The sequence below is a fragment of the Delphinapterus leucas genome, unplaced genomic scaffold (genome assembly GCF_059928025.1).
Source record: "Delphinapterus leucas isolate spDelLeu-1000000601 "Yukka" unplaced genomic scaffold, BTC_Dleu_Yukka2 spDelLeu_asBTCV2_sq25, whole genome shotgun sequence".
Lineage (NCBI taxonomy): Eukaryota > Metazoa > Chordata > Mammalia > Artiodactyla > Monodontidae > Delphinapterus > Delphinapterus leucas.
The window spans coordinates 10,468,938-10,487,988 of record NW_028322234.1 but is presented as its reverse complement, the minus strand read 5'-3'; the positions used below and the strand labels follow the sequence as shown (position 1 = coordinate 10,487,988).

Below are 19,051 nucleotides of genomic sequence, written 5' to 3'. Positions count from 1 at the left end.
GTGGCCAGGCGTCCTAGGGGAGAGTCATGGGGCCGAGAGCCTATGGCAGCACGGGAGGGTCACGGAGAACCAATGGGCGGCGGCGCAGCACCGTCAGTCAGGGCGGCCTAGGCCAATGAGCTGCGGGCTGCGGGGGCGTCACGGACAGCAGCAGCGGACTTGGGCTGAGGTTCCCGGGCGGGCGGGCGCGGAGAGACGCGGGAAGCAGGGGCTGGGCGGGGGTCGCGGCGCCGCAGCCAGCGCAGCCAACCCGAGGGGCCGCCGCCGCCGCCGCCCAGCGCGCTCCGGGGCCGCGGGCCGCCTCCAGCACCCGCCGCGCCGCAGCTCCGGGACCGGCCCCGGCCGCCGCCGCCGCGATGGGCAACGCCGCCGCGGCCAAGAAGGGCAGCGAGCAAGAGAGCGGTGAGTGCCCGGGCCGTGACCCCGATCCCGGCCCCGCGCTGCCAGCCCCCTCCCTATCCATCACTGCCTGGCCCCTCCCCCTACGCGCCCCCCCATTTCTCTCTGCTTACCCCTCAGCGCCCCTTCCCCTGCCTGTCCAAGGTTGGGGCCCAAGGCCCGCAGATGGCCCGTAGGAGCCCCCTTGCCAAAGACCGCCCCCCACTGCAAAGACTGTGCTCCCCCCCAGCTGTCACTGCCAACCATGGTACGTATGACCGCTGGGGCCCCACATGGGGCCCTGTCACCACCCCACTGTCTCCTCTCCTGGTCCCTCTCCCCAGATTCTAATCCCTCCACTTCCTCACTCACCTCTTACACAGATGCGACCCACTGCCAAACCCCGACCCAGGCCTCTGCCAGTCTGGGAGTGCTATGGGGTATGCCTCCACCCCGCAGGGACCTTGGCCACTTGGTGACCACACCCCTACCCCCCTCCAGCCCCCGCCATCTTTCTCCTGCCCTTCCCCTCTTCACCTTATCACAGCCCCCCTCCAAACCCACTCCGTCCCCTTTGAGCACTTCCCAGAGCCACCTCCAGCATTGTTTTTCTCTTCTGTGTCACTTGGCATGGGGGACAGGATCTTTCTGGGTCCCTCTGCCCCTCTCTCTCACTCTGTCGCTCTGCTTCTCTGCTGTGCCTCCTCCTCTAAGCAAGCGTCTGTCCCTGGCTGGGGTAGCAGACTGTTTATGAACCTAGAGAACTACTTCTGTGCTTCAAAAGCCAAGTTTGAGCCGATCTTGCTGGAATTCATTGCATCCTCTTTCCGGGGTTGGGGCGGGGGGAGGGTGGTGTCAGCAGAGAGCCCCTTCCCATCTCCTGCTGTTCCGTGAGCTCTAGGCTCCTTGGAGGGCCCTTCAATAAATGGTTGTTTCACAACTGAGGCTCTGTCATTCACCCAGTCCCCCAGGCTTCTTCACCCGCTCCTGGCTTGGGATGAAAAGTAGAGGATGAAGAGGGTCTGGGTTTAGCAAGGCTCATTCAGCTTGAGCTGGGATGGTGAGAAGGAGGTATCAAGGGATGGCAGTTGGGAAGAGAAGTGGTTGACATCTAATGACTTGCTTTGCCAAGAGACAAACAGATTCTGATCATTCCCAGCGTTCAGCCAGAGAAGGGACTATTTCCCCCTCAGCTCCCAAATATATTGGCCTTTTCCAGCCAGCCGGGGAAAGAGATTCTTTATCTGGAAACGCCTTCAGAAATGGTCTCCAGCCCCATCCTCAAGTCCTTCAGCTCTTAAATTGTCATCACTCCAGGCCTAAAGCTGGACCTCAGCTAGGATCCCCTTCCAGTTACCCAGAAATAGAGTTGAAAAGGAATGGCCACATCCAGATATGCTCTTCCCAGTTACTGGTCTCAAACCCCAGTGTCTGAGTTCCCTGAATGCTCCCTCCCGAAAGACCCAGGCATGAAAGCCAGGGAACTTTATTCCCACCCAGACTCAAATGGCAGAACTCAGAGTCACTGAGCAACCATGGAGAGGCCTGACATGTCACCGATGGGTGGGGGACGGGAAGGCAAGTGCCTGTAGCTGAGAGCTTGATGACAGAGGAGCAGGTGGGTAGTGACCAAAAAAGGTCTGGGCATGAGCTTGGAGGGGACTAGGCAGAGGGGGAGGGGCCGGGCCCCCAGCAGGTGAGACCGGCTGAGAGGTGGAAGGTGGAGGCAGGCAGCTGTACATTGCAGTGGCTCAGTTGAAAGTTGGGGAGATGACATAGTCCTGGAAAACTTTCAAGGCGTATCAAACACATGCAGTGGGGAGTGGGGGTGGAAAGCCACACAAGGAAAAGGAGCCCTAAGAAAAAGATCAGAGGCCTCGGAAGGAACCACTGATTCAGAGCACAGTCCGGACACCCAGGAATGGACTATCAAGGTGAAATAGAGCCACTGTTTATTGGGCATCTAGGATGTGCCAGGCTAAATGGTCTCCACAGATCTATCTGCTCGAGTGATTTTTCATAGCGGGCTGTTATCTGAATTTTCCAAACAAGCTCTCTGAGTTTGACATAGATGATGCCACAGAGGCAGGATTCACATCCAGATCCACCTACCAGACAACTTCCTGGACCCCAGAGTTTCCCAACTCAAACATTCTCAAGCCGCCTCCCTGATTTTTACTATATTCACTTCTATTTTGTTAACTTAAATAAAAATTTTGACTCACTTTTGTTCAGATGTAAATTTTGATCTGTCCTAAGCAATATTATAAATGAAATCACGGGATTGCTGTGCCAGTGATATTCTCCCTGATATGCATTAAAATACAATGTAACTAGAAAAGTGAAACATCCCTAAAATCGTTTCATGCCCCGCCAGTGGGACCTATGTCACACTTTGGGAAAGGCCCTAAGCTGTACTCCCTTCCAGAGGCTTGCAGGGGCTCTCAGAGAAGGAAATAGGATGAGGAAGGGAGCCCCTCTTCACTTCAAATCTCCAATTCTGAGAGGATGGAGTTAAGACAAAATTTGCCTTCTCGTAACTAGGGTCGGCTGGGGGTGGGGTAGTAGTAGCCAGGCCAGCCTGCAGGGGGCACCTGAATTTCATCTGCCAGATGTCAGCCCTACTGAAGTAAGGAAGATGACCGAACCTTAGTAGGCACCAGTTCAGCATCCCGCAGCCCCCTATACTACCGGCTCCATGCCGGGGCAGGACAGCATTGGCTTCCTCCCAAGAGGGTAGGGATCCAGAATGAGCCCTGGGGTGGGGTGAGGGAAATCTGTACCCAAAGTTGCCAGAGCCATTGGCAGGGGCCTGGGTAAGACGCTAAGAGGGCAGAGAAAAACAAGACCAAGCCCTGGGCCCTGAGCAACCTGGAGGAATTGAGAGAGGGCAGTGGCCTCAAGAGGCCCTGGGACAGGCGGCCAAGTGGGGCTCAGGCCTTGGCTGCCCTGACCAAAGGCACCCCTGAGAGCTGGTCCATGGGAGAAGGGACAGGTCTGGTGAGAAGGAGCCCTCCAGATACCATCACCCCCCCCTCCCAGTTCCCAGGGACAAGCAGATCCAGGCTCCGGGAGTGAGAACTGCCCCCCAAGAGGTCCCTAAATGGGAAGAATTGTGGCCCTCTAACTACTACAGAAGTCCGAGAGGGCCAAACACTGTCTGTGCGTTGGCAGTTGTATGGGTGCCCAAGAGGGTCCTGTCAAGGCAGCTCTTCCTTTAGCCCAGCCAGGCTTACAGAAGCTTGAGGGTCCTCTCTGCCCCTTCCCTGCACCCACTGGCCCCAGGTTGGGTTTCTTTTCCTGACACCACCCCGCAACTCCCTGGCTCCCCTTATAGGCAGGGCTCTGGGGATGGGCAGCCAAGCTGGTGCAGCAGGTCTCATGAGCCTTCCCAGCCACCATAGTCCTGGTGCCCTGAGAGGAAGACTTGAGTGATGGCTTCCAACCCCAGCGATGGTGAGGCTGAGCCCTGTTGCTATAGCAACTTACCAGGCACTCTCTGACACTCAAGTCAGGGAAGGACTGCAGTAGAGTTTAGGGAACAGGTGAAGAGGAAAAGTCTGTGGACCCCTGGCTGGCCCTAGAAACCCTCCCTTACTAACAACCCTGAGCCGGGGGGCCTGGGGAAGAGCAGGCGAGATGGGTGGTTCAGTTCAGACACGGAGGGGATGGTCACCCAGAGCGGGGGTCCAGCTCAGAGCCAGGCAATGGGGTAGTCCAGCTCAGTGTTGAGGTTCAGCTCAGATTGGGGGTTGGTCCAGCTCAGTGATGGAGTCCACGTCATAATGGACAGTGGCCCAGTATAGAATGAGGGTCCATCAGACTGCGGGTCGGTCCAGTCCAGTGTTGGGGTCCAGCTCAGGCTGGGGGATGGTCCAGTCCAGGGCTTGGTTTTCCGGCCCCAGAATTTCCGGGACAACCAGGTTTCGGGGAGCAGCAGGTCCTGAGATTGTTGTCTGGGGGGGGTCTGAGGCTGGGCTCCTGCCTCGTGATGGGGCCCTGGCTTTTTGAGGGATGCTCTCTCTGTGAGCTCCAATTGAATCCAGACCACGGTGGAGGCTGGCATCCCTCCTGTGGGAGACATGGGCCGGCTGACAAGCTCTAAAGACAGCAGCCAGCTGGGTTTCCCTTCTCTGCCACTTCCTGTTGTCAGCAGGGGCCATGGGTGCCAGGCACTCTCAGGAGAAGCTGCCACTGACCCTCCACTTCTTCTGGGATCTGGAAAGAAGGAGGAAGATGGTCAAGGCTGCCTCCCCCTCCCCCACCCCGGGGTTTAGCGTTTCGTTTCCGGTTTGGACTTGCATGGCTGAGAGCAGAGCCAAGCACAGGGCAAGGTTTGATAGAGGCCAAGGACATCCCAGGATGCCATTCCCCTCTCCGCCCCTGCATAGAAGCAAGACAAAGTCAGATGTACCCATTTCTTTCTCAAAGTAGCAGAATTTGGGGGCTCCAGGTTCAGAGAGCACTTGGGGCAGGAGATAGGGTAGCTCTCACTGCCCGCCCCCCCCCCCCCCCCCGCCCACTCCCGCCTTTCTCTCCAGCTGCTCTTTCGGCTAATTAACGGAGCTCTGGGGCCTCTTTGGCCCCCAGGGAGGCCCCAGCTGCTGCCTGGGCCTGAGCCTTAACTCCTTCCCCTCTGCCCAGTGGGCACTGCCCTGGGCACATTGGGTGTCATCCTCAGGGTAGTCCAGCACCCACTGAGAAAGGCAGGGCCTGGCAGCCCGGGAGCAGTGTAGCCCCTGGAATGGGAAGTTAGCTTTAGCACCCCACCCCCAGGGCAGGCAGGCCAGCCTGAGGAGGGACACCCTCAGGACAATCTTCCCACCACCTCCTGCCAAGGAGGGGCCTTTACAAACCTTGGCCAGCGGGAGCAGGTACCTTTAAATGCTTCCCTGGCAACCAGCTCCTCCTCCCCTGTCCCCCGAGGCCTTCCCGAGGAAGCCAGCTCAGAGGCTCTGCGTATTCCTGGTTTCCCTGCAAAGGGAAGGTTCCAGGGAGAGCTTAGGGAGGCCTGGGATGGATCTGGGGTCAGGTGGAGGCTGGGATGGGGACTCAGAGACCACCTTCCAGCTGTGGCTGCAGCTGCTTCTCTGGGGCCATGTGATTGTCCGTTTCCTGGGCTACCTGCGCTGCACCCTCTGGGCACCTAAGCAGAGCCTCGCTGGCCAGGGGTAGATGGGCCCCAGATCACCCCATCCCACTCTACCCCCCATTTTGCCCTCTGCTGGAAGAGGCAGAAAGCAGAGGTGAGTATGGGGGCTCCTGGCTGGGGTTCCCCCCATCATTATCCCTCTTTATCTGCCCACTCTTTCTGGTACTGCCACACCCTGTGCCCCATCCCCAAATCTGGCAAGCTGATGGCACCAGAGAGCACACAGCCTGGGCCCTTCAGCATTTCGAAAGGCCAGAACAGGGCTGTGTCAGAATCAAGGCACCGTGTGGAGCCTCTTAGTGGGGTACCAGCAGACAGACAGACCCACCAAGTTGGGAAAAACAGGACATGGCAGTTCTCAGGGATTTTGCTGAGAGCAAAAGAGGAGGCAGGACCAGGCTTTCTCCTGGATTCCTCTTAAACTCGCTCCTCTCTGCCTTTCTGGGTGAGTGACGGTAGAAACCCAAGAGGGTGCCTTCACCCCCACCTTCATCCAGAATTCAGTGTGTACGTTTGGAGGTTTCCAAGGAATGTGTTGTGTGTCAAGAAAGATTCTGCCAGAGAAAGCATTGGATGTGGTGCAGCCCCCAGGCTCAGGGAGGCCTCAGACAGTTGGTGGCTCAGCCAGGCACCAGCCTAGGACTCTTGGCCATTCCCTGACCACCCCCTCTCCGCCTGGTCATTCTTTGTAGGGCTTTCCTAGCCCACAGTCTCTCCTCCATCTGCCACGCTTGCAGCTCCACGGAAGGCTCTTCTCTGCAGGTGCTGAGGGAGAGCCTTGCAGGTGATGGGGGGCAGGGGGGGTGGCTACCCACAAGGCTGTGGGGATTCCTGGCACTGCATATGGGTGAGATAGGCAGATATCTGACAGGCAAGGCCAAAGTACCAGTGTGCAGGACCCCTCAGGGTGGCATCCGTCCCAGGAACATCAGGGTTGAGGACAGCTCTGTCCATGGGCCATCCTGGTGCCCTGCAACCAGTCAGAAGCAAAGCAGTTAACCCCGTGGGCAGTGGGGTCCGGGAAGTGATCTGAGACCAGTCTTCTCATGGGTACAATGAGAGTAATAGCAGCTCTGAGCCATCAGTGTAGGAATTAAGCATGGAAAGCACCCAGCACAGAGCTGGCACACAGGGAGGGTCCCTGAACAACAGCGCGCCTAACCCCAGGGGGCGGTTACAAGGACACATCCATACCGTAAGAATCCATCAGGTTGAGCATTTAAGATTTGAGCACTCAGTGCTCCTCCTGTATTTCATACCTCCATTTTAAAAACTACTTAAAAGCAAAATTAATAGCTGACATTTATATGGCACTAACCCCTGTAACCGGCCACCGTCCAAACCCCCTTTGCCAAGATTAACTCATTCGGTCTTCACAACCACCCCACCAGGTCATTACTATTATTATCCCCATTTTACAGATGAGGAAAACCAAGGCCCAGAGGTGCGATCAGTTGCCTAAGGTCACATAGCTCATCAGGGACCAGGCTGGGATCTGAACTTGCTCTTATCCCAGAGTCCTGGCCCTTAACTGTTTTGCCGGGCTGCCTCTCCACATGGGCAGGAATGCCTGTTTTCAGGCCTCAGTTTCCTAGGGTGGTAAACAGAATGGTTAAAATGAAAGTTGACAAGTGAACCAAATGAGATAGTGGACGCAAAGCAGCAAGCCCAGGGTCCGCCAGGAAGTCTTCAATGTTAGCCAGATGGTGATGTTCACCTTGGGGTGCTGAAGGGCCTGTAGGGGGCAGGCATCAGGCGAGGCTTCCCTTGAGCGAGCTCTGGAACGAGGGCCCCTCCATTGGCAAAGGTGGGAATGGAGCCAGCCGGGGGCCAAGGCAACAGCTGAACCCCCCAAGGGCGCCTGCTACCCGAGCCCCAGAGGCCTCCACCCTGGGCCGGCCTCCCCAGAGAAGGGGCCAGAGGAACAGCCAAATCCCGAGGCTATAAATACCTCGGCTGGCGTCGTCCCCTGGCCCTGGAATGTCAGTCAGAACTGGGGCGAGTGGGGGTGGGCTGGCCTGGGCACCGCTCTCTGTCCCCCTGAGAGTGACCCCCGAATTGCCCTGTCCCCCATTTGGGACAGAATTGAGGCTGGACCCCACCTCTCTGTAGTAAAGGAGACCCCAGACCCCAGCCCAGATCAGGGCCCCCCCACCAGGCTACCCTCAGACTCAGCCAGGACACCCGAAGGCACTGGGAGAAGGTCAGGCTCTGGATTGAGACGACTGCACCCCACTTTCCACAAACCGGCCTCTCCCCAGGAATAGCCCAGGCCCGCGCCAACAAGATGGGGTCTCCATCTCACTCTCTCCTCTTTTCCTTTCAGTGAAAGAATTCTTAGCCAAAGCCAAAGAAGATTTTCTTAAAAAATGGGAAAATCCCGCTCAGGTAAGCCCCCTGGGTACAGAGCCCTGGGAGGGATAGCTGACAGCCCCCTGCCCCTCAACTGCATCCCTATGCCATGGCTAGGATTTTACGGCCCTGTGGAGGGCTCCAGACCTGCCCTCATTCTCTCCCTAGATGCCCATGGGGGCACCTGGTCACTCACTGCCAGGTTCCCCCACCCCACCAATCCCGTCCAACTGGCAGCCCCTGCCCCCCAGGCAGCTGCCAGCAGCTCCTGGGCCCCAGGCCAGGGCCGGATCCGGCCCCTGCCACCAGCCTTGAGGAATGTACCCTCCGCCATCTTGTTTTTCCACCCCCTGTCCTCACCCCCCTAGCTCCACCTGGTCCCCAGGGCCCCCTCTGCTGGTTGCAGAGGGAACACCCCAAACTTTGGCCTAGCAGGCTAGACGGGGTGGGGGTGGGGGGTGGTCCCTGACCCTCCAGACCCTTGTGCCCACAGAATACAGCCCATCTGGATCAGTTTGAACGAATCAAGACCCTCGGCACGGGCTCCTTCGGGCGGGTGATGCTGGTGAAGCACAAGGAGACCGGGAACCACTTTGCCATGAAGATCCTCGACAAACAGAAGGTGAGCCCAGCCCTGCCACAAGGCCCTGGTCCCAGCCCCCAGGGCTTTGCCTGGGCTGTTCCCACCACCTGGAGTGGTCTTCCCACCTATCCACTCACCAGCTATTTCCTGAGCCTCCATAATGTGCCAGACCCAGGGGCGGGAAGGGTACCATGCTGCCTTCAGGAAGCTTTCCCCAGGAGGAAAAGTACCCTAAGACGTAAAGCCCACACGGGCTCAGACACCTAGCCTGTATCGAGGAAGCCAGAAGTCTTCCTGGGGGAAGTGATGTTTACACAGACCTTCCTTCTGTAAATACTTTGTTTCTGAATTTTATTTTATTTTTTTATACAGCAGGTTCTTATTAGTTATCCATTTTATACATATTAGTGTATATATGTCAATCCCAATCTCCCAATTCATCACACCACCCCCTGCCCTTTGTAAATTTTTTTTTTTTTTTTTTTTTTTTTGCGGTACGCGGGCCTCTCACCGCTGGGGCCTCTCCCATTGCGGAGCACAGGCCCCGGACGCACAGGCCCAGCGGCCATGGCCCACGGGCCCAGCCGCTCCGCGGCATGTGGGATCCTCCCAGACCGGGGCACGAACCCGTATCCCCCGCATCGGCAGGCGGACTCCCAACCACTGCGCCACCAGGGAAGCCCCTGTAAATATTTTTGAAACCCTACTTTTTGCCAGGCGATGCTCTAGAGCAGCACCATCCAGGAGACATATCACACAAGCCACATATGGTTTTAAATTTTCTAGAATCCTCATTTTATTTATTTTTATTTATTTGGTAGCACTGCGTGGCTTGCAGGATCTTAGTTCCCGAACCAGGCATCGAACCCTCGGCCCTCGGCAGTGAGAGCACGGAGTCCTAACCACTGAACCACCAGGGAATTCCCTAGAATCCTAGTTTTAAAAGTTTAAAAAAGGCAGAATTCATTTTAACAATATGTTGTAATTAAGCCAGTATATCTACAATATTATCATTTAAACGTATGTATCCAGTGTAGAAATATCCTTAATGAGACATTTTACATTCTTCTTTTCCGTACTAAGTCTTAGAAATCCAGCGTGCATTTTACACATATAACACATCTCCATTCAGATGTTAATTTTCACTGGAAAGACAAGAAAAAGTAGAGAAATTGAGAAAGCAGATTCACATAGCCCAGGTTGTTCCAAACAGGCTTGAAAGTTGTCTGGTAACTGTGCCAAGTATCAGTTTTTAAATTTTCTTTTTTTTTAAATTTCTTTATTTCTTTCTTTATTTTTGGCTGAGTTGGGTCTTCGTTGCTGTGCATGGACTTCTCTAGTTGCAGCGAGCAGGGGGTACTCTTCTTTGCGGTGCACAGGCTCTAGGCGCGAGGGCTTCAGTAGTTGTGGCACATGGGCTCAGTAGTTGTGGCTCACAGGCTCTAGAGTGCAGGCTCAGTAGTTGTGGCACACGGGCTTAGTTGCTCCACAGCATGTGGGATCTTCCCAGACCAGGGCTCAAACCCGTGTCCCCTGCATTGGCAAGTGGATTCTTAACCACTGTGCTGCCAGGGAAGTCCCTAAATTTTCATTTTACATGTATATATATATATATATTTTTTTTTTTTTTCTTTCTTTTTGTCTGCCTTGGGTCTTCGTTGCTGAGCGCGGGCTTTCTCTAGTTGCAGAGAGCAGGGGCTACTCTTTGTTGCAGTGCACAAGCTTCTCAGTGCAGTGGCTTCTCTTTGTTGCGGAGCACGGGCTCTAGGCGCAAGGGCTTCAGTAGTTGTGGCGTGCGGGCTCAGTAGTTGTGGCGCACGGGCTTAGTTGCTCCGCGGCATGTGGGATCTTCCCAGACCAGGGCTCAAACCCGTGTCCCCTGCGTTGGCAGGTGGATTCTTAACCACTACGCCACCAGGGAAGCCCTAAATTTTCATTTTAGATACTTCAAATTTTAAGCTTGGTTCCCCAGTCAACGAACCATATTTCAAGTACTCAGCAACCGTACGTGGCTAGTGTGGAATCTACTGGACAGTGCAGGTATAGACCCAAAGGATGTAGCTGTGAGCAAAGCAGAAAAAGCCCCAGTGCAGTGGGGCTTAGAGCTGACCAAGGGGCCAGGCTGCCTGCGTGTGACAAGCTGGACTGATGTTGACTAGCTGCATGTGAACTTGGGCACGGCACTTCCCCTCTCTGCGTCTGGGCTTCCAAACTTGCATGCTCCCATTGCATACCCCTCAGGGCTCCTGTCAGAGAGTGTGAGACGGCTGCTGGGGACAGCTGAGGGCTGAGGAGGAATTAGCCCTGGGTTCAAGTGGATGTGGGGGGCGGGGTGTCCTCTAGATGCAGGGAAGGTATTTCGAAATCCCCCACCCCCTGGGTGCTACTCCCACCTGTCTGTTTGGTTTCAACTCAGCTGCCCCTTCCTCCAGGAAGCCTTCTCTGACTCCCCAGGCTTCACCGGATGCCTTATCTGGGCATCCACAGGCCCCAAGCTTCCCCCACCACAGCTCTGACCCCTGTGGCCTGGTGACTCATGTGTTCCTGCCCTGAACTGCATGCCATGTGGGGACAGGCACCCAGCCCAGGGCTTGACAGGCCCCAGGCACTCAAACGATTCTGGATGGAGGACCCAGCCCGGCCCTGGCACATCTACTTTTGGGTGGCAGGGAAGAAAAGAGCTCTCTCACACCCACTCCTCGCTCCTCTCCCCTCCCACCCCTGCAGGTGGTAAAGCTGAAGCAGATCGAGCACACCCTGAACGAAAAGCGCATCCTGCAAGCGGTCAACTTTCCGTTCCTTGTCAAACTCGAGTTCTCGTTCAAGGTGGGGTCCCAGCGGCCGCAGACCAGGGCCACTGCCAGGTGGTGCAGCCTCTGGGTTCCCAGAGCTGGGGCTCAGCCAACCACAACCAGTGGTTGCCCGAAAAGGCAGACCCACTGATGGGGGAGCGGTGAAGAAGGCCCCCGGGGGTGGAGGGCAAGTCAGCCTGGGGCTCTCATAGACCCCAAGTTCAGCTGGGCCTGCCAACTTATAGCTTGATAACCTTGGGCAAGTCCCCCAACCTGGATAACATCCCTCAAAATCATCGATCCATTTACAGCAAGAACCTGACACACAGCCACAAACTGCCGCTCAGCCTGGGTTCAAATCCCAGCCTTGCACTTCCTGGCGGTGTGACCCTGGCAAGAAACTTCACCCCCATGAGCCTTAGTTTCTTCATCTGCAAAATGGGGATCATCACGGTGGGGCTGCCATGACAGTTCCAACCACATCATGAGCACCCTGCGTGAGCTGTTTTGGGTGCCGTCCTAAGCCATGACTGTGAGAGTTGGGAAAGGCCCCTCGGGGCCTGTGACCCTAGCAGCCACAAGGACCCCATGCTTTGTTTAAGGCTCTGTTGCCACCATCTTGAAATTCATAATCATTTTTTTAACAAGGGGCCTCACTTTTATTTTGAGGGGGGACACAAAATCTGTAGCCCATCCTGGTCCCATGTGACAGATGACAAAACTGTGGCCCCAAGAGCCTTGCTCAAGACAGTCACAGACAGGAGCCACCACAGAGTTCTCTCTGCAGCTCAGGCATGCCAGCCAGGTCCCTGATGTATCTCTAGCCAGCCCTCGCTTTTGGCCCCCGTAAGCAGGATCATGGCTGCCCCTTCTTTCTCACGGGCAGAATGAAATGAGACAGGTAATCAGTGAGCACAGTGCCTGGCGCTTGGAACGTGCTTCACGTGGGAACCAAAATTGTTGTTGTCGCTTTATGTCTGACACCTGCCTTCAGGTGGGGCCTGGGGCTTGGGGAGTGGGGCCCTGATGAGCTGCTGCTTCCCACAGGACAACTCAAATTTATACATGATCATGGAGTACGTGCCTGGTGGGGAGATGTTCTCACACCTGCGGCGGATCGGGAGGTTCAGGTGAGCCCGACGCCCCCTGCCACCCTGGGCCTGGGGTGTGCATGGGTGTCGTCCGTGGAAGTGGCCTCTTCAGGTCCCTGTGGGTCCTTGTTCCCCCGAGCTGAGGAATCTACGATGTCTCAGCCACCACGAAACAAAACAGACACGGTGACTTAGGCGTCACCATGTAAGTGGGCAATTTCATGTCGTTTTAAAATTTGGGCTATCTTATCTATATAGATATGCACTTTACATACAATAAAGTGCACAGGTTTTCAATACCCTGTTCCATGAGTTTTGACAGCTGCATTCACATGTGTAACCACCACCCCAGAAAATTCCTTCAAATGCCTTTCTTGGCAAATCACCACCCCAACAAAGGCAAACGTCCTTTATGGTTTCAAACACCACAAATGTGTTTGGTCTGGGTCTGGACTTGATATAAATGGAATCACACAGTTCATATTCTTCTGTCCCTTTCTTCTCTTGCTTCACATAATCGTTTTGTGATCCAGCCACATTGTTGGGTATATTCATCGTTTGTCCTGGTGGTGGTGTTGGGTAGGATCCCATTATAGGAATCTGTCACAATCTGTGATTCCATTCCTCTGTTGATGGACATTTGGGCTCTTTCCAGTTTGGGGCTGTATATGAATAAGGCTTCTCTGCTGATGCATTTTGATCGCTGGGCTGGAGGCAGCTCGATAGGCCCACCTGCTGGACCGTTAGGGGGTGGGCAGGTCCTGCTGGTGTGGCCACCCACTCTCACCCATCCTTTCCCTGCTTGTCCCCATCAGTGAGCCCCATGCCCGCTTCTACGCAGCCCAGATTGTCCTGACCTTTGAGTACCTGCACTCGCTCGATCTCATCTACCGGGACCTGAAGCCGGAGAACCTCCTTATCGACCAGCAGGGCTACATTCAGGTGCCCACTGGGCTGGGCGAGGGGCAGCCCCAGGTGGCCACAGCCTGAACCCTCCCACCCTCCCGGCCAACCGCCCATTCTTGTGCCCACAGGTGACAGACTTCGGTTTCGCCAAGCGTGTGAAAGGCCGCACCTGGACCTTGTGCGGCACCCCCGAGTACCTGGCCCCCGAGATCATCCTGAGTAAAGTAGGCGCTTCCCTACCCCTCCCACCGCTGTGAGGCCTGCTCCACTGCCGGCGGCCCCCTCCTCACCCTTCTCCCCTCACCTGCTCCCCTCCTCTCGCTCCAGGGCTACAACAAAGCTGTGGACTGGTGGGCCCTGGGCGTTCTCATCTATGAGATGGCCGCTGGCTACCCGCCCTTCTTCGCTGACCAGCCCATCCAGATCTATGAGAAGATTGTCTCTGGGAAGGTGAGGCCCGGATATGGGGGCTCAGGCCTAAGCCTGACCCTTCCCTGCCTGTCCTGCTCACTGTGGAGCCCTGATCTTCATTGTCAGAACAGCCTAGGGAATTCCCTGGCGGTCCAGTGGTTCGGACTCTGAGCTTGCTTCCACTGCAGGGGGCACAGGTTCGATCCCTAGCTGGGGAACTAAGATCCCGAGTGCTGTGTGGGGCGGCCAAAGAAAAACAGAAAAAGAACAATCGAGAAGTTGATCAAGTCAGGCCGGGTGGTGAAGCCAGACACACCCACTGCGCTAACTGAGGCCACCACTTCACACAACCTCGCTGTCTGATTCTGGACCACAGTGCCGAAATCCTAAGGGTTTTCAAAACCCCAGGTCTCACCCAAACTCCTGCCCTGCCTGCCGGGAGGCTGGTCTCGTCTCTAGTCGGCCCCGTTAGCATGAATTTTCACACGTTTCACAGCAAAAAAGCAAGCATGTTCAGTTCCCAGACGCTGCCCCAGACCCCTCCGGGGAGTCACTTTGGACATAAGGCCCTGCCTCCTTTCCCAAATGCAGACTTTCTAACTTGCAGGGTGTGGGTAAGGGGTGGCGGAACCGTTAGAGCCCCGGAGTGCATTAAGTACCCGCTGCCCCATGCACCCCCTCGGTCGTACCCCACCACTCTGAGGGAGTGAGGAAGCCGAGGTGCAGAGATTGGACATGTCTGGTTCAAGATCACACGGCAGCATCGTCTCAAGAGAGGTTGGGGACCCCACCTCTGACTGCAGCTCACCCACCTCACCAGGAGGACCAACCATCCCTCCATCTGGCCCAGGAAATGGTGTGAGTGGCTCCCAGCTCAGCCTAGGTGGGCTGACCTGGCTCTAAGTCCCAGCTCTGCCACCCATCAGCTTTGAAACCTCAGGCCAATGTCTTCGCTTCTCTGAGTCTTATCCATCTCAGAACTGGGGAACTAGCCACTTGCCTCTCAGAGAGGTTGAGAGAATCACCACCTGCAAAGTGGGGTCACTAAAAAAGGGAAAGATGAGGTGTCTGCCACCAGGCAGAACAGAAATTGCCAAGAAAATGGCCCAGAGTGGGGGAAAAAAAAAAGAAAAAGCCATAGAAGTTTTCGAGGCGGGAGAGAAATGAGCGTGACTCCCTTCTTTGTAGCATTTCACAGTTCCCACGCACCCTCAGCGGGATTATCTCCCTCATGCAACCCTGGGATATCTGCCCCATGCCAGAGAGGCAGGCACAGGCCCAGAGAGGTTAAGGGCCGTGGCCAAGGTCACACAGCATGGAAGAGGCAGAGCAGTGCTGGAAGTCGGTTCTTGCAGCTCTAAATCCAGTGACTGCTTGCATACAAAGCTGTGGACTCAAAGCATTTGGGGAAAGTTTCTGGAAGAGTTGAACTGAGCCTTAGAGAATGGAAGAGCCTTAGCTATGCAGAGAGAGAAATAGACAAACAATTATTTCTCTCAGAAGCATGAATATTTTTGAAGTCCCCAGACCCTAGCAGAGCTGCCTTAGGAAGCAGTGGCTAAGAATGCAACTTCTGGAGTCCAGCAGACCCCAGATGGAACCAACTTGCCCTGCTCCTCTGAGTGATCTTGGGCAAGCTGTTTAATCCTTCCGAGCCTCAGTTTCCTTCTCTCAGGAAATAGAAATGGGAACCTCTGGAATTCCCCGGCAATCCAGTGGTTAGGACTCTGGACTTCCACTGCCGAGGTCCTGGGTTCAATCCCTGGTTGGGGAACTAAGATCCCACAAGCTGCATGGTGCCGACAGAAGAATAAAATGGGAACCTCATAGCTCTTACCTCTCCAGCAGCATCAGCATGGCTCAGGAAGTGGCTAGAAATACAGACTTTCAGGCCCCACCTGAATCAGATATCCTGAATCAGAAACTCCAGTGGGCCCAGCAAGCTGTTCTAACGGGATTCCGATGCACACTCTGGTTTGGGGTCCTCCGCCCAATAAGACAATTGGATGGTGAAGGCAGTGTTCTGGGCTCCCCAAGCTCCAGATCAGTTTCCCAATCTGTCTGTGTTACCCCCTCTCCAGGTGCGGTTCCCGTCCCACTTCAGCTCCGACCTGAAGGATCTGCTGCGGAACCTTCTGCAGGTGGACCTCACCAAACGCTTTGGGAACCTCAAGAACGGGGTCAATGACATCAAGAACCACAAGTGGTTTGCCACGACCGACTGGATCGCCATCTACCAAAGGAAGGTAGGCCCCCCCCTTCCCCTTGTGCTCTGAGGGTTTTGGAGGGGGGTGGGCAAGAGCCAGGGAGTATTGCCAATGGAGAGATGAAAAGGGAAGGGGAATTTGAAAGTAGGCTGCGGGCTCTGGGTCAGTTTAGATAAGGCAACTTAGAGCATTGGGGGTATAGAAACAGAATTGTGGGGTCATTTGGCCACTCTGTGACCTTGAACAGACTTCCCTCTCTGGAAATTAGTTTCCCTGTGGGTGAATTGGCTATAATAAGATTCTTGGGTTGTTAAGATGAGTCCATACCCTAATGCTAAGATCAGGCCTGGGTCAGAGTAAGTGATCTCATGAATGTTAGCCCATTCGCATTTATTGTTGTAACGATGATTATGTTGACTGCTGAGGTCTGAATGGCTCTTGACCCCTCTCCAGGTGGAAGCTCCCTTCATACCAAAGTTTAAAGGCCCTGGGGACACGAGTAACTTTGACGACTATGAGGAGGAAGAGATCCGAGTCTCCATCAATGAGAAGTGTGGCAAGGAGTTTTCTGAGTTTTAGGGGTGTGCCTGTGCCCCCATGGGTTTTCTTTCTTTGTTTCTTTTTTTTTTTTTTTTTTTTTTTGTGGTGGGTGGGAGGGTTGGATTGAACAGCCAGAGGGCCCCAGAGTCCCTTGCATCTAATTTCACCCGCCCCCGCCCCACCCTCCAGGGTAGGGGGAGCAGGAAGCCCAGATATTTGGAGGGAAACACCAGCTGCTCCCCCCACCCCCTTCTCCCTCCTGCCCCCCCCGCCCCCCCTACTGCTTTTGCCTCCCTCCTCCCCCACAGCCCCCCACCCTAGCCCATTTCTGCCTGTTTTAAACGAGTTTCTCAGTTCTTCCCTTCTTCAGGTCAGACCAGGTCTTGCTGGTGTGTCAGGGACAGGGTGTGGAAAGAGGGGCCCAAACTTAACTCCTGCCACCTGCCCCCCACCCAAAAAAAAAAAAAAAAAACCACAGGCACCACTCTCTAAGGGCAAATGAATGAAAGGCTAACCTTCCCTTCAGAGCAATCTTGCCAGGGAAGGAAAGATTTTAGTGACATGTTCAGCGGGCTACTTAATACAATATTTTAAAAAAACAATTTACAATCTTATTTAAGTTCCACCAATGCCTCCCACGCTCCTTCCTCTCCCACCCCTTCCCATGCCCCTCCTCCCCAAATCCATTTTAACAAGGCTGGGAAGCAGACTGTAAAGGAAGGAGCTGGGGTTCAAACCTCTCCCCCAAGCTGCTAATCTCCCCCGACCCCCTGCCCCCTCGGGGTCCCCTGCCAAGCCTGGAAGGGTCTCAGCCCCTTTAGGAAGTCCCCACTCCCTTCTGCCCCAATAGACCTGTCTTCACCCTTGGGCTTCGGGACCTAGACAAAGCAGCTGCCCCTCTCCCTGCCAAAGAGGAGCTGTCCCCTGAAAAGATAGAGGGGGAGCCCCGAGCCCAGGGTCTTTCCTCCCAGTAACACTCTCCCCAAACTTCTTAATTTTATTCTCAACTAGATTTTAATGTCCAGCCTCCTTTCAGTTGGGAAGGCCACCCCCGCAAAAGGAGGCCAAGCCCCCCCCCACCCCGCAGACGGCCCAGAGTTCAAGGCCAAGGTTGCTGGGGAGGGGCTGCTTGTTTTATTCACCCAGGAGCCTCCGCCCCCACCCACCCCCATCCTGGGCGCTCCTCCTCTGCTTAGCTGTCCGCTGTCAATCACCCGTTCTCCCCGCCCCCCCCATTGTGGTTTTTTTCTCTCAATAGAAAAGTCGGGAGTCACCCCATTCATCCCCATATTTGTCCCTCTCATAATTTCTCCCCATCCCAGGAGGAGCTCTCAGGCCTGGGGTGGGGCCCCGGGTGGGCGCGGGGGCGATTCAACCTGTGTGCTGCGAAGGACGCAACTTCCTCTTGAACAGTGTGCTGTTGTAAACATATTTGAAAACTATTATCAATAAAGTTTTGTTTAAAAAAAAAGTGTCGCTGGTGTTCCTGACTTCGGGCACCCACCCACACACCCCCAGGGGGTTGGAAAGGGAATTTCGGACCACAGCGTCCAGGCTGACCAGCACCTGGTCTGCAGTCCTTGTAAAACCGGGTTTAGCTGGAATTCTGCCACTCTCCCCGCCCCGCAGGAGAAGGGGGCGCCAAACTGCCCTCTGACCCCAGATTAGGGGTCCCCACATTCTGAGGCGCGCCCCCTCTGCGTCCAACCAGAGGCCGAAAGGGCGGGCGCTCTAGGGAGAAGCTGGGGCCGGCGCGCCGGGAGGCCGAGCGGCGGCGGGGGCGGCCCTGGTAGGGGGGTATGGGGTGGGGGTGACGGTGCGCGCCCCCCTTCCCGCATCCTCCCCGCGGAGCCAAGCGCGCCCAAGGGGCGCGGAGGCGTCGGTGGTCCGAGGATCCCCGCAGCCCCGGCAGAGCGCGGTGGCCCGACCCACGGGCGGCGAGTTCCCGGTAAGTGCGGTCCCGGGAGCGGAGCGCGCCGGGGAGGCGTGGAGAGGGGGGCTGGGCGCCGGGGACGTCTGGGTCCCGCGCCCAATGGCTGGAGGGCGGCCGAGCACCGCCCGCCCGCCCCGCCCGCCCCCTCTCCCCTCCCCCAGGCGCTCCCCTCCCCCTCCCCCGCCCGCCGCTTTCCCCCGCCCCCGCCCCGGCGCCAACTCCGCGGCGCCTCCTTAAAAAGCGCGCGGGAGTTGTAAGGGGGGGCCGGAGCGAGCCTGAGTGAGCGAAAGCGCAGGGTAAAGGGGGCGGGCGGGGGGCCCGGGCTCCACCTTAAAAGCGGGCGCGTGGGGGTGGGAGGGAGGAAGGCGGGCGGCGGGGAGGAGGGAGGGAGGGAAGGAAGGGGGGCCGGAGTGTCCCGGGCGCAGGGCGCGCGTGCGGCGGCGGCGGCGGCGGGGAGGGGCCGGCCGCGCCGCGCTCCCCTCCTCCCTCCTCGCATCCCCGGCCCCGCGCGCGCCCAGCAGAAGCGGGTCTGTGTGTGCGTGCGTGCGAGTGAGTGAGTGTGTGCATATATTTTTCTCTCTTTTCTTTCTCTCTCACTGTTTTTTCTCTCTCTCTCGCTCCCTCTCTCTCGTTCTTTTTTTTTTTTTTCCAAAGAAACAGCAGCGCCGCCGCCGCTCCGCCGAGGCGCTGCGCCCCCCGGGGGGGG

The 19,051-nt window shown here is 56.3% G+C and overlaps 2 protein-coding genes across 2 annotated transcripts; both read left to right on the top strand.

The window, feature by feature from the left end:
• Nucleotides 1-171: 171 nt before the first annotated feature.
• Nucleotides 172-17,874, top strand: PRKACA (protein kinase cAMP-activated catalytic subunit alpha). The gene is made up of 10 exons (XM_022558603.3): nt 172-402; nt 7,857-7,918; nt 8,376-8,504; nt 11,193-11,291; nt 12,305-12,387; nt 13,164-13,290; nt 13,383-13,478; nt 13,582-13,704; nt 15,747-15,911; nt 16,326-17,874. The coding sequence occupies exons 1-10, from the start codon at nt 357-359 to the stop codon at nt 16,449-16,451; spliced, it is 1,056 nt and encodes a 351-aa protein (XP_022414311.1). The 5' UTR covers nt 172-356; the 3' UTR covers nt 16,452-17,874.
• Nucleotides 462-7,840, top strand: SMIM46 (small integral membrane protein 46). Its single transcript, XM_089905405.1, has one exon. It carries the CDS (start codon nt 5,263-5,265, stop codon nt 5,551-5,553), a length of 291 nt encoding a protein of 96 aa, XP_089761531.1. The 5' UTR covers nt 462-5,262; the 3' UTR covers nt 5,554-7,840.
• Nucleotides 17,875-19,051: the final 1,177 nt, after the last annotated feature.

Coding starts and splice junctions, on each gene's coding strand:
- PRKACA (XM_022558603.3), top strand. CDS start 357: ATGGGCAACGCCGCCGCGGCCAAGAAGGGCAGCGAGCAAGAGAGCG. Junction 7,919..8,375: donor AATGGGAAAATCCCGCTCAG/GTAAGCCCCCTG, acceptor TTGTGCCCACAG/AATACAGCCCATCTGGATCA. Junction 13,705..15,746: donor AGAAGATTGTCTCTGGGAAG/GTGAGGCCCGGA, acceptor CCCCCTCTCCAG/GTGCGGTTCCCGTCCCACTT.
- SMIM46 (XM_089905405.1), top strand. CDS start 5,263: ATGCTTCCCTGGCAACCAGCTCCTCCTCCCCTGTCCCCCGAGGCCTTC.